Source organism: Hermetia illucens, chromosome 2 (genome assembly GCF_905115235.1).
Source record: "Hermetia illucens chromosome 2, iHerIll2.2.curated.20191125, whole genome shotgun sequence".
Lineage (NCBI taxonomy): Eukaryota > Metazoa > Arthropoda > Insecta > Diptera > Stratiomyidae > Hermetia > Hermetia illucens.
The window spans coordinates 125,608,494-125,623,035 of NC_051850.1; the positions used below are offsets into that span (position 1 = coordinate 125,608,494).

The window sequence follows — 14,542 nt, forward strand, 5'->3', positions numbered from 1 at the left end:
TTTTTTTTAAATTTGGCTCGGATATTAAGTGAGTTATCATTTACATTTATCATGGATGGCCTAATTCTGCTGCTCAAAACTTTTAAACTTGAAGCATGCAAAGTTAAGACTTAACCATTGCTCGCACTAGCAGCTAGTTTGTCATATCGAACCAACCACACTCACAAGCCCAAAAGCTAACAAACACCCTCCAGTACAAATCTCAAATATGTATGTGTCTCTATATTCCACAGTTTTCAAACAAATTGAGAGCGGATAATTTCCTCGTAGGCTACAAATATCCTGCATCCAAACACCTTCTTAGTAATATGTAATTGCTGCGATAACTGTGCAATGACAAAATGGGATTGTGATTGCCTAAAAGACTATCCTGAGTGGCTGGAGACGACCAAGAGAGAAGAGCTATGCCGAAACCCTAAAAAGATGGCGAACTTTAACGTGAAGGTCGGCCCACAAATCTTGAAGCGCTTGAAGTGCTCCGCCAACACGTCCTTGCACGCCTGTCAGCACCGGATTCTGAAAAGTTCACAAACACGGGGATTCGCACGAACCTAACGAATGGCCAGCATACGAGCTAACCGTGAAAATGAAATAAAAACAATTCGGAATACCGGAAGCTGGTGTTTCAGGTTTTGTGTTCATCCTCTTCTTTTATTCAAATATGGCCCCCAAAATATTCCTTCACATTGCCTATTACCAAATACTATACTTATACATACAAATTGATGTACAATTCATCATCATCATCAACGGCGCAACAACCGGTATCTACTCTAGGCCTGCCTTAATAAGGAACTCCTGTCTGGCGTCCTGACCTACGCCATCGCTCCACCTCAGGCAGGGTTTACCTCGTCTTCTTTTTCTACCATAAATATTGCCCTTATAGACTTTCCGGGTGGGATCATCCTCATCCATACGGATTAAGTGACCCGCCCACCGTGACCTTGAGCCGAATTTTATCCACAATCGGACGGTCATGGTATCGTTCATAGATTTCGTCGTTATGTAGGCTACGGAATCATCCATCCTCATGTAGGAACCAAAAATTCTTCGGAGCATTCTTCTCTCGAACGCCGCCAAGAGTTCGCAATTCTTCTTGCTAAGAAACCAGGTTTCCGAGGAATACATGAGGACTGACAAGATCATTATCTTGTACAGTAAGAGCTTTGACCCTATGGTGAGACGTTTCGAGCGGAACAACTTTGGTAAGCTGAAAAAGGCTCTGTTGGCTGCCAACAACCATGAGCGGATTTCATCATCGTAGTTGTTATCGGTTGTGATTTTCGACCCTCGATAGGAGAACTTATCAATGGTCTCAAAGTTGTATTCTCCTATCCTTATTCTTCCTGTTTGACCAGTGCGGTTTGATGTTGTTGGTTTTCGTTGCTGACGTTGCCACCATATATTTTGTCTTGCCTTCATTGATGTGCAGCCCAAAATATCGCGCCTGCTACGTCTCAGGTCGTTCGTCCCATCATGCCGATATCGTCAGCAAAGGCCAGTAGTTCAGCATCACGGATCACTTTCTCTAGGGTCAGGTTATAGAAGACACATGATGGGGCATTCCCTTGTCGTAGACCGTTATTGATGTCGAATCTTCAACTGCTTTTATCTGGCCTCGCACATTGGTCAGTGTCAGCCTAGCCAATCTTATTAATTTTGTCGTCTTGTGTCTCATGGCCATGTACACTTTTACTCTGGCTATGTTATCATAGGCGGCTTTAAAGTCGATGAATAGATGGTTAAATTTGGTGTCCATATTTCAACAGTTTTTCCATCGCTTGCCGCAGAGAGAAAATCTGATTTGTTTTGCTGATTTGACTGGAGTGAAGGCTCTTTGGGATGGGCATATGGGGCCATCCGACCTAGCAAGATGTCTCGTTGCTAGCCGTCAGGCATTGATTCGCTATCCCACATCTTAAGCACAAGTTGATGAACCGCCGTTCCGACAGGGGCCAAGTAGGTTTGTGGCCGTATTTATGATAACATTCTTCAGGTCATTGTGAAGATCATTTGTCGATGCTTCATCTCCAGGCTGCATTTCCCCCTCATAGGTGTTATGGAAGGCTGTGTTATGGATAGCTTCAGTGTTATAATAACTCTCACCTGATTGTCAGAGGGGATTCTAGGTGATGTTGTTATTCCAGTTCGGAGCACCATGCCAACGAGATATTGATCCGAGGCTGAGAGGTGGCGTCGTTCAATCAACACGTGGTCAATTTGGTTGAAAGTGGTCCCGTCTAGAGAGAACCGCTTTTCGCACAAACCAGCTACTTCCAACAACCACTTCGGGTGACACTGCTAATTGAATAATCCGCAGTCCGTTATTATTTGGATTTTGAAGTAAGGTATGGGAGCCAACGTATCGCCTAAATACAGGCTCCATCCCTAATTGGATGTTAAAATCCCCAAGTATGATTTTTATATCATATCTGGGACAGGTGTCGAGGGTTCGTTCTACAGCCTTATAGAAGGTATCCTTCTCCGACTCTGCAATCTCGTCTGTAGGGGCATGAACATTAATGAGGCTTATATTTCTAAATTTGCCTCGCATGCGCAGAGTGCATAGCCTTTCGCTTATATTTGCAAAGCCGATATGTGTGTGTGTGTGTATGGTGGGGGAGAAGCTACAGTTTCTGAGCACTCAGGCCGTGTTGGCCCATTGTACTCACCTCCCCCGTCTAACGGAATATTCCGGATTCGTTAACATATCGCAGGATTTTTGTTAGTGGATGTGATGCTACCCGTCGCAATTGGAGAACATCGGCACCAAAGATCTGATGCCTGATGCGTCCATAAGCGGGGCATTCACATAGGAAATGCTCCGTGGATTCCGCTTCCTCATTACAGGAGGGACACGTATCATCTTCGGTAATTCCTATTCTGAACATATGCCCAGCTAGTGAATTATGGCCTGTCAGAATGCCCACAATACACCTGCAGGTCCTCCTGCTTTTCGACAGGATAAACTTTGCGGTACGTATGTTGGGTTCTGGCAGGAAAAGTTTGGTGTGTCGAGTAGCATTTAGGCTCTGCCAAATGTCATTATGGGAAACTTGTTCCCAGTTTTTGAAAACAGATTTAGCCAATGCTACTGATACCCCGATTGCTGACTCCGATCCCTACATAAGGGAGATTGACCCCTTTTTCGCTAAAGCGAACGAGATTTCATTTCCCTCTATGCCACAGTGACCAGGTACCCAGAGTAGTTCCACCGTATTGAATCTTGACATAGAGTTCAAACGGTTTCTGCATTCCTGAACGATTTTCGAGGTGATCAAAGGACTGCTCAATGCCCTCAGTGCAGCTTGACTGTCACTGCAGATTGCGATGCGCCTGCTCTTCAACCGCTCGTCAATCACCAAGTTTGCCATCCTTAGGATCGCATAAACTTCGGCTTGAAAAACCGTCGCATATTGTCCCAAAGGAAAAGCCCACTTCTCGTTTTTATTCGAGAGGTAAACTCCGGCTCCAGAACCCTCTTCTGTTTTTGAGCCATCGGTGAAGAAGACTTCCGTATATCCCTCCACGCATTCCTCTGGGTCTTCCCACTCCTCTCTACGCTTCAGGGTAACTACATATCTTCTACCAAACAGATGTATGGGGACACGAGAATCGGAAGGCATTGTAAGAACCGGATTCAGTCCTCCCAGTAACTCTTCCAATGCTCTGTGCCCCCCACATCCGTTGTTTTCCCATAGATCTAATCGAATTAGCCTATGAGCTGCTCTCATTGCAGTGCTTTGAATAAATATATCCAGGGGCTGCAAATTGAGTAGTGCATTCAGAGCTGCGCCGGATGTCGTGCTCATGGCACCAGTGATACCCAGACAAACAGTTCTTTGCAGTGCGGCTAGTTTACGGTGAAAACCAAAGCCGATAACAGGAGCTTTTATTTTTTGCTTGACTAAGAAACCTATTCCAAGCACATGGTTTACTGGCTGGCCGCTATAATATATGGTGTAGCGACTCTTCTCCAGGAAACCGGTCCTCGTCTAATGCATCTCTTGCAACACTGTTACATCAGCCCTATATTGGGACAGGGTATCGGCTAGCTACTTGGCAGCTCCATCTCTGTACAGGGAGCGCACGTTCCATGAGAAAATGTGCACATCATTATTCCTTTGTCGTTGCCGGATTCGTCGTTTTGAAATCTATCCTGTCTTAGGCTCCTTCCATGGCTTCGTAACATCGGTTTTCCGTGTAGGGTTGTCAGCCCTACCCAATCCCCAACCTGGAGGACCAGGTAATACAATTTGTCTCGTTTTAAGGCGCGAGAGACTCGCCTTCGTCCTTCCCTGTCTGCAACTTTTTGTTAAGAAAGAGTTCCCAACGGTCACGAAGTGGAGCTAGAGATAGAGTTTGATAGTAGAGCTATTGGTGTTAGTTCAGCAGGCGTTTCCCAGGTCTTACGCTCCATCGCAGATACCAATCCACGTTTCGCTCTGGCACCTACACTACCATTCAACCGCCACATGGCGGCGATACCGAAGAGGGTAGCACTTTTAAAGTTGAACTTAACATTTACATAAGCATGTTAATTTAAAGCAGCTATGACGATACAGCCTAACCGTTTTTGAAAGGTTCCCCGAAATTAAGTAAAAAATTATCCACGCTTCGATATAATCCATAAGAAAATTTGAAAAGCCTCTTTTTATATGGCGCTATAGTCCGATTTAAGACCTTCGGCTCCTTAAGGCAGAGCCTCCAACTGGTGAAGCCAACCAGAGCTCACATATATATATATAGAATTATTTCATCTATTTTGAGAATTATTTCATCTATTTTGAGGATTTTAGGTAGTCGTGTGTCAACTATCTCGAAGATGAAGGGCGGGCAAAGAGGGATTTTCTCGGGTCCGAAGTTTTCCCGGGTACTTGGAATAAATATTTCAATGAAAATTGGGGCCCGCACCCCTCTTTCATCTTTATGATCACATGTATGATGTTCGGAGGCAATGATTGTCGGTTTACTTCGTTGTCCGTATCTCGCTACAGTAAGACAGGATCCACCGAATCCACATTTTGAAAATTGTTAACTTCACGCAGGAAAATAATTCCTATTATCCGCTATTGACAATATAATCTAGAAAGTTTTAGATGAAAAGATGATCCGCCATTTGAATTCGTTTATTTTTTTTATGTCCTCTGTTATTGGCGTCCCACAAAACTTTCAACTTATTTGAATTTCCAGCCGATTGATCCTCCCTTCCCTAGTCCCCATCTCAATCTTAGTGTTATGATTTATCTAAATAAAAGATAATTATGTGGGGTATGTGAAAGCTAAGGGTTATTTTCCGAAGTCTGCTGAGAATTTACTTACGTATGCACCCACTGACCACGACTATTTATGCGTACATATGTACATCTAAGCTAATGCAATAAATGTTTTTCTATATTTGACAGCATCGAAAGAAAGTTCTTTTCGTTGGTCCAACTGGCACTGGTAAAAGTTTCTATATGAAGCATATGCTTATGAACAAGTTATCAACGGAGAAATACACACCAGCGTTCATGTCACTCACCGTGAAAATATCAGCCAAACAGACTCAAGAAACTCTTATATCAAAGGTAAGTTGAAGAGCTATTTTTTATATTCAACATTTACAATTAAAAAATATATATCAAGGATTTGCATCACATTTGCTTTTCCTAGCTTCTAAAGCACATTGTGTTCAGATACCACTGAAATAAACCTAAAAACAATACAATATGTTGCTACAGTTTCGGACTTTCTCAGGAAAACCCCATTGAATTCGGGACTGCGAAACAGCTCAACAAAGAGGGAGCCCGGATTTTTCTCAATGATGCTGCCAATGAATAAAAATTTCGGGAGAGAATTGAGAGGTTGAGTAATTTCTGAGAATGGGCCCGTTGAAGAAATGATCACTTTCGATCCCCCGCCCTCCCCACTTTACCAACAAATGTCAAAAGTAAGACCGACTTCGAAAAGTACTAACCGAAACCTACTATATTTGATGAAAAACACATTGCATGTTTGGGGACCCCCCCCTTAAATTTGATGTAAAATTCTGTAACTCACTGTATGCGTGAGCGTTTACAGTTCCCAGCTTTCCACAAAACTTGGTGTGAATCGCTTTAACCTTCTCCGAGAACAATGCGTCTGACGAACAGATAGACAAACAAACAGGCGGACGAACAGACAGTAAACCAATTTTAATAAGGTTTTGTTTTACACAAAACCTTTAAAAAGGGTTTATATAAAAGCCACAGTGCTGCTACCGTCATATTTTCAGAACTAGGATAGGTCCTAACTAGAACGGCAAATACAAGGGTCAGTCAAATATAAATGGGAATTTGGTTGTCAAGTCGGAAGTCACCGATTTTTTTGCCAGGAATTCTGTCTGAGTATCTTTACTTCACTTCCGCATCCACTGTCAATATTATTCCTATTCAATATATACCAGAGCAATGAGTGAGCAAGGGTCTCCACTTCTGTTGCACAACGGATTATTATACAATTTTTCATACGAGAAGAAGTGAAACCTTTAGAAATTTTAACACGCTTACGGACCCAATTCGAAACTGAAGCCCTCTTTAAAGCCCGCATGTACAAGTGGCATAAACATTTTTCTGACGGACGCCAGTGGTGGAAACTTGGGAGTCCCGATCGTCATCCTCAAACTTCGGTGTGTTTCCCCATCCTATCCCAGCAAGAAAGGGATGCATCCGAAAGATTGATCTTGGATGAATCTACTTATTTTTTCCTCACTTCCTAGGAGAGCAAGCAGGGATCTACTGTCGGGAATATTGCGCGTGTTTGCTTTTGTGCTTTTTTTGCACCAATTGTATCTAGATATAGTATAAAATATATGGGCAAACTGATTTTTCGATATTCGGAGTCGTTCGGAAATTACAGTTCTAAAAACGTAAAATGTCATATGCAAGGTTTATGTCGATCACCGTAATAAAGGGCATATTTATCGGTCCGAATGACTTCGCTAAAATCATAAGAATTGAAGCCAAAGCTTTTCAAGAAACCTAACGTTTATGGACAAGGTACAGCAGATTAATGGTCAGTTAAGATTTTACTGATATTAGAAATTTGCATGGAGTTGAATCTCCTATGTATAGTCTTCACGGGTCTAAGTCTAAGTCACGAAAGGGTACATTCCATCATCAGAGAGGAACTTAGATGCTCAAAAATTTCAACATGATGGGTTCCTCGGCTTGTCTCTCCTGATCAAAACAAGTCTAGTTACATTGATAATATACTATTATTAAGTTTATTTCTGCAGATATCGAAATTAGATGTATTTTGAAGCCTAGATTTCATAGGGATTCATCACTTTGATTTTTTTCAGATTTTTCGATTGGACAAGTTCTGAAAACGAGACTTGTTTCACTTTTTTGGGCATACATTTTGGGCCCTACCTCCACAAGATCATTTTCGAAAAGTACTAATCGAGCTCTTTCATCTGATACCCCCTTGACCATATTCGGTGGAAAAAAAAATGTACTACTACTACTACTTCTCCTACCTTCATCAGATTATTCTGTACCTTTACTTTAACATATTAACTTCATCTGATCTGAGTCTTTGCAATGGGCGTAAAATTTTGGCACGATCGAGAAACCATCCGAACTTGACGATTGCCAACCACCGTAACACAACTTTTCAAAATATTTCCACTCTTCTTGCTGAGCCGGCACCGGCCATCTTGGAATAGTGCTGCATGCTGTATGCTGTATGACCATCCTGGAATAGTGGGATTTGCTGTATGACATAAATTGTAATGGAGTTGTCGCGCTTGGAATTTTCAGATAACAATGGGGGCCATCAGATAAAAACAGAGGGAATAATGCCCTGGAAGAACCCCAACTTTATGTTGGTGTGAAAACTTCCAGATTGAATATCAAACAACGGTGGACGATGACGGACGATGAACAACAGTTAAAACATAAATCTGAACTCTACACATCGTTCCATAATTCTCCAAGTGGTATTAACGCAGCCAGTAAAGGTGGATCCAGTGGGTGAACCGGCCCCAACTTTTCAATGTGTTCTTATATGCATTCCAGGATGATTGTACCTATAACTTCTGTGATGGCAGGGACCACGCAAATACTCCCCTCCCCTCCCCATTGTACCCACCTCCTTTTTAAGGTTTTGTGTAAACACAAAACCTGATTAAAATCTGTTTACTGTCTGTCTGTCTTTTTTTTTTAAGGAGGTGGAAATCTCAAAAAGACACTGGCCTGGACACGCCAGCATGTGGGATTCTTACCCTCTAAAACCACCCCCGACTCCTCCCAAGGCCCATGGAACAACCGTACGGTATTACATCACGGGGCGGAGTCAGCTCATTTTAGCTTGGTCCCCTTTCGTCTCTACGCGGCGTGTGTAACCGCGCTTTTCTAGTCTCCTCTGCCTTTCGCGCTTTGCTCTGAGTAGATACGACCATGGAGTTGATCACTTCCTAATATGGTAACATTCTTCGCACCAGATTCTCTGGTACAAGCACCTGTCCTAGAATCTACTCTAGGTTCTACCTTTCCTCCACAAACCTTGAACAGTGGAAGAATACATGCTCTGGGTCCTCTGGAACTCCATCGCAGTTTGGGCTGTTCTTCTGTAGACTGAACCAGCGATTGGCACCAAATTTGGTAGAAAGGTGGGAATTGTGAACGCTCACATATGCAGCGAGTTACATCCTTTTACTTTGAATTTAAGGGGGGAGGGTCCCCATACATGCAAAAAAGGGGTGTAAAATTTTTTTTCATCAAATATAATAATGTGGGGTATCAAATCAAAAGTCTCGGTTAGTACTTTTCGAAACTGGTCTTAGTTTCGACATTTGTTAGAAAGGTGGGGAGTGCGGGGGGTTGAAAGCGATCATTTCGTTAAAGGGGTCATTCTCAGAAACTACCAAACCGAAAAATCTGAAAAAAAATCATGAGGCTGCTACTATATGGTGCATGGGTTCCGAAATACCTTCCATACTGTTAAAATAAAGTTAATAATAGTATATTACTATATTTTTTTATAATTGGCTGGAAACTCCTCCTTAAGTTCATCCTAGCACCAAGAAATTGTACAGTAATGCAGGCTATAATGTGGAGCATGATCTTACCAACTTTGGTGAAAATCGCGCTATTACTAACAGAAGATATAATACGTCAAAGTTGTTGCTTCTTTGAAAATTGTAGACTATGAATGTCAATATCACCCTAAAGTGGATACTCTCACATAATATATGGATATATTACGTGCTACGTACTAAGAAATACACAAAACCTTTCGTACCTGAAGCGTCCAGCTCACGGTTTCCCGACTTGTTTTCTAAGCTCTGAGAAATTTTAAGATTCACAATATTTTAAATAAGTTGAAGTAACAAGTCGGCATAATCTAAAAAAGCTACGATGAATAGTTCTGCGGGAAATTTTCAAACTCGCTGAACCACACTAAAGGCAGAGATAACTTCACTATCACACAATTTGTAGCGGCATGTGTAAGGTGGTTTGCCATTATATAGGTTTAGAATTGTGGTAAAATATTCCGTCCAGCTCATCACGTATTTTCTATCGTAGATCAAGAGCCTATCTATTATCGCTAAGTTAACTCGATTAAGAAAACACAGTCGCGCAAGAAGGAGATGAATTTCACTTCAGTTTGGCACGATATCAACAGAATTCTCACTTAAGGCGGAGAAAGCGGCCGTTTTGGAGGCCGCTTATACCATTGACGAAGAGCATGTATACGTTTCAGAAACCTGATGATTTACTGTCGTCATACATTGGTTTTCATAATGGTTGGTTGCGAAGAAAGCCTTAGATGATGCCGGCCGAGCCTTTTTTCCTGCCATTTGGGTTAGCCACCGAGATCAAATGCCTTTCAAAATCACTGATATGTGTATAATCATTTCCTACTCCAACATATGTAGTTTAACAATTTGCAGCACTTATTAAAGAAAGAGCCATAATTACTTTAAACTGCAGTTGAGGTGTCGAAAATTCCTTTTTAATCCCCATTACCATTTTTTTTTATTTCCAGCTGGTGAAACGACGCAAAGGCAACTTCGGACCTCAAAAAGACAAACTTGCCATCATATTCATCGATGATATGAACATGCCCGAAAAGGATCCATATGGAGCCCAGCCACCTATCGAACTTTTAAGACAATTCTTCAACTATGGCTACGTATACGATCTAGTTGATAGGCAGAAAGTGACCATCGACGATGTATTAATCTTTTCCGCTTGTGGAATCCCAGGGGGAAGCCGACAAAATGTTTCACCAAGATTTCTTTCCCATTTCAACATATTCTCTATCAACAATTTCTCAGAGGAAACAGTCAACAAAATCTTTACAACCAGCCTCTTCCTAAGCTTCAAAAAAGGCGGTCACGGCAATGATGTCTTAAACTACGTTAATCAGATAGTAAGCGGTACTCAGCAACTTTACCACAGCGTCTGTGAGGATTTGAAACCTACTCCTTCAAAGTCACACTATATATTCAACACAAGGGACATAGCGAGGGTATGTACGGGGTGCTCTCTATTGAGGAAGGAATCTATGGATAGCAAAAAGATTTTCGCAAGATTATGGTACCATGAATGTCTGCGAGTTTTCCACGATCGACTAATTAACGAAGTGGACCAATTTTGGATTTTCAACAAAATGAATGACATAATCAAGGAAACATTCCATGAGGAAATGGAAAGTATTTTCGAGAATTATTGTGAGGAAGGCAGTCAACTTACTCTTTACAGAGTAAACCAAATGATGTTCGGCTCTTATACAGATGAAAATGTTAGCCCCGACGATCGAAAGTACGAAGAAATCCCATCCATTGAAGCATTCAGTAGAATCGCCTATAAGAAGTTGGAAGAGTATAATTCAAAAAGGAAGCATAAAATGGATATCGTGCTCTTTGTATACGCTTTACAGCATCTAAATAAAATCTGCAGGATTATAAGCATCCAAGGCGAAAGTGGGCTGCTTGTCGGTATTGCTGGTACAGGACGACAATCCTTGACCAAATTGGCTGCCGCAATTTGCAGAGAATCTCTGTATCAACCAAAAATTACAAAAAACTATAACTTGACTGACTGGCATAATAATTTGAAAGAAGCCTTCAAAGAAGCTGGAGGCGAGGGAAAGGACACGGTTTTTCTGATAAGTGAGCATCAGATTAAAATGGAGCGTTTCCTGCAAGACATTGACTGCATTTTGAATCAAGGCGAGGTTCCAAACATTTATGCCATTGATGAAAAGCAGGAGATTCTAGAAATGGTCCGCCTTGCGGCTCAAGGAGGCAACCGCAATGCTGACATAACACCTCTAGAAGTGTTCTCGTATTTTGTTAACCGCTGCAAGCAGAAACTTCACATAATTCTTTGTTTCAGTCCGATAGGATCTTTGTTACGGTCAAGGATAAGACTTTACCCTTCTCTGGTGAACTGCTGCACCATTGACTGGTTTCAATTATGGCCGGAAGAAGCATTGCATGCTGTTGCTGACCACTTCATAAGTCAAACCGGTATAGAAGAATCTGTGAAAAACAGCACCGTAACCGCTTGCAGGCACATTCATGTGACAGCCGGGCCTATCATTGAGGAATTTTGTACGGAAACTGGTCGCCCTGTTTACACTACACCAACATCGTATCTGCAGCTCCTTCGTTTATTTCAAATACTCGTGAAGAAAAAACAGGAAGAGATCATGAATCTGAAACTCAGATATGTAGCCGGTCTGGAAACTCTCCAGAAAGCAACTGTTGCTGTAGCTGCCATGCAAATAGAATTAAGCGCTTTGCAACCTAAACTTCTGAGCATGGCAGAAAATTCCAGAAAAATGATGGTCGAAATAAACAAGGAAACAATTGCCGCTGAGAGTGCTGCTGAACAAGTTAAGAAAGATGAATTGGTAGCGAATGCGCAAGCGACTGCTGCACAGACTTTGAAGGATGAATGTGAGAAAGATTTAGCTCAGGCAATCCCCGTTCTGGAAGACGCCATTCAAGCTCTGAATACCTTGAAACCCGCTGATATAACTTTGGTTAAATCCATGAAAAATCCTCCCTCAGCTATCAAATTGGTCATGGCTGCCGTTTGTGTTATCAAAGGGGTTTCTGCAGATAGGATAAATGATCCGACAACAGGGAAGAAAACCAACGACTACTGGGGACCAAGTAAACGAATTTTGGGCGATATGGGATTTCTCCAGTCTCTTAAAGATTTTGATAAGGACAATATCAACCCAGATATTATGAAACGCATCCGAAAGGATTTCATTCCACATAAGGATTTTCAACCTCATATTGTAATGAAAGCGTCAAGTGCAGCTGAAGGATTATGCAAGTGGATTATTGCCATGGATCTATACGACGCTGTTGCTAAGATTGTAGCTCCCAAGAAAACTAGACTTCAAGCTGCGGAGAAGGAGTACGCGGATACAATGAAAATTCTCAACGAAAAGCGGGAGATGGCAGAAGCTTTGGAAAAGCGTGTCATGCAACTAAATGAGGAATTAGAACGAGCCAATGCAGAAATGCAAAGAACATCAGATGAAGTGGAGTTTTGTAAAGGGCGACTTCTTCGAGCGGAAACTCTGATTAGCAGCTTAGGTGGGGAAAAGAATCGATGGTCCACCACAGCGAAAAATTTACAGATTCAGTATGACAATATACCAGGAGATATCCTCATATCTTCTGCTGTGGTATCATACCTACCAGCTGTAACCATTAATTTCCGTCAAAAGTGCATTGAAAACTGGTTTAAGAAGTGTCATGAGCTGCAAATTCCTTGCGCAGATAATTTTAGTATATTGACCGCTCTAAGTTCCGAGATACAGATTCAAGAGTGGAATCTTGAAGATCTCCCCAGAGATGCTTTTTCAATAGAGAACGCAGTAATAATGGCGAATTCGAACAGGTGCAGCCTTTTCATTGACCCACAAGGACAAGCAAATAAATGGATCAAAAACATGGAGCGGCTTAATCGGCTCCAAATTGTCAAGTTCACCCAAAAGAATTATATGAAAGTAATTGAATCCTCTATAGTTACTGGGCGTCCAGTTTTAATTGAAAATGTTCTCGAAGAGTTGGATGTATCGCTAGAACCAATTCTGGCGAAGCAAATATATTCTCAAAACGGAGCCGATTTCTTATGTCTACACAATAATATAGTAAAAGTTTCACCCAAATTCAAACTTTATATGACGTCCAACCTCAGAAATCCTCACTATCTGCCAGAAATTTTTAATAAAGTTACGATCATAAATTTTGCTTTGTCTCCACAAGGGTTAGAAGATCAATTGCTTGGAATAGTAGTAGCCAAAGAGCGACCAGAACTCCAGGAGTTACGGCAGACTTTGATCGCCCAAAAAGCAAAAAATAAAACTATGTTGAAACATGCCGAGGACAAAATCTTGGAGACGTTGTCGTCAAGCAAAGTTGATATTCTAGAGAATGAAGAAGCAATAAGGATTCTGGATGAATCTAAAATTCTGGCTTCCGTCATCAAATCGAAACAGGAGGCATCTGAAAAAACTGAGATAAAAATTGAAACTTTCCGAATGAGCTATAAACCGGTAGCCATTCACTCTTCAGTTCTTTACTATACAACTACGGATCTTCCCAACATCGACACAATGTATCAGTTCTCCCTAAATTGGTATACAAACCTCTACGTCCGGTCAATTGAAAGCGCGAATAAATCGAAAGATTTGGCGAAACGCCTCAAATTTCTTATGACTGCCATAACATTGAATCTATACAACACAGTCTGCAGGTCTATTTTTGAGAGGCATCGCCTCCTTTTTTCTTTCATACTCACCACAAAAATAATGATATCCACAAGGCAACTAAATGAACAGCAACTCGCCTTCCTACTTTCAAAGAGAAATGGAAAAGTAGAAGATAATATGGAAGCGAATCCGGATAACTCCTGGATAACTGATACGATGTGGAATAATATAACCAGTCTGGAGTCAATTCCAGAGCTAGTTGGATTTGGGACTTCTTTCCAATCAAATCTGGTAGCTTGGAAGAGCTACTTTCAATCGGTTGAGCCACATGAAGAAATCCTTCCTGGGCCTTGGGAAGAGAAGGCCAGCCATTTTGAAAAAATTCTCATTCTTCAAGCTTTACGTCCCGAAAAATTATACTTGGCCATATCAAAGTTTATCAGCACTGAAATGGGTTCCCAATACATAACCCCACCACAATTCAACTTGCTTAAATCCTATGAAGACTCCAATTGTTTGTCACCTTTAATCTTCATTTTATCACCAGGAGTAGATCCAATGGCATCTCTGCTCCTGTTTGCAGAAAAAATGGGCTTCGACGAAACCTTCGAAAGCATTTCATTAGGTCAGGGGCAAGGACCAATAGCTGAAAAGCTTATAGCAAATGCTCAATTTCAAGGATCGTGGATATGTTTGCAAAATTGTCACTTGGCTGCATCTTGGATGCCAACATTGCAGCGAATTTGGGAAAATATGGATTTGTATAATACAGCTTGTACGTATCTTTTTATCTGGCTGTGGAAAACATTTAGTTTGATTTCTTTTTGTGTTT

At 41.5% G+C, this 14,542-nt stretch overlaps 1 protein-coding gene across 1 annotated transcript in view; it reads left to right on the forward strand.

Annotated features, from left to right (window-relative positions):
• The window catches only part of LOC119648552 (dynein heavy chain 12, axonemal-like), a 42,120-nt gene that overhangs the window by 14,906 nt on the left and 12,672 nt on the right, over positions 1-14,542 (forward strand). The window contains exons 7-8 of the mRNA XM_038050322.1: positions 5,406-5,570; positions 10,015-14,485. Of these exons, the coding sequence (XP_037906250.1) occupies positions 5,406-5,570; positions 10,015-14,485 (4,636 nt within the window). The remainder of the gene's footprint in view (positions 1-5,405; positions 5,571-10,014; positions 14,486-14,542) is intronic.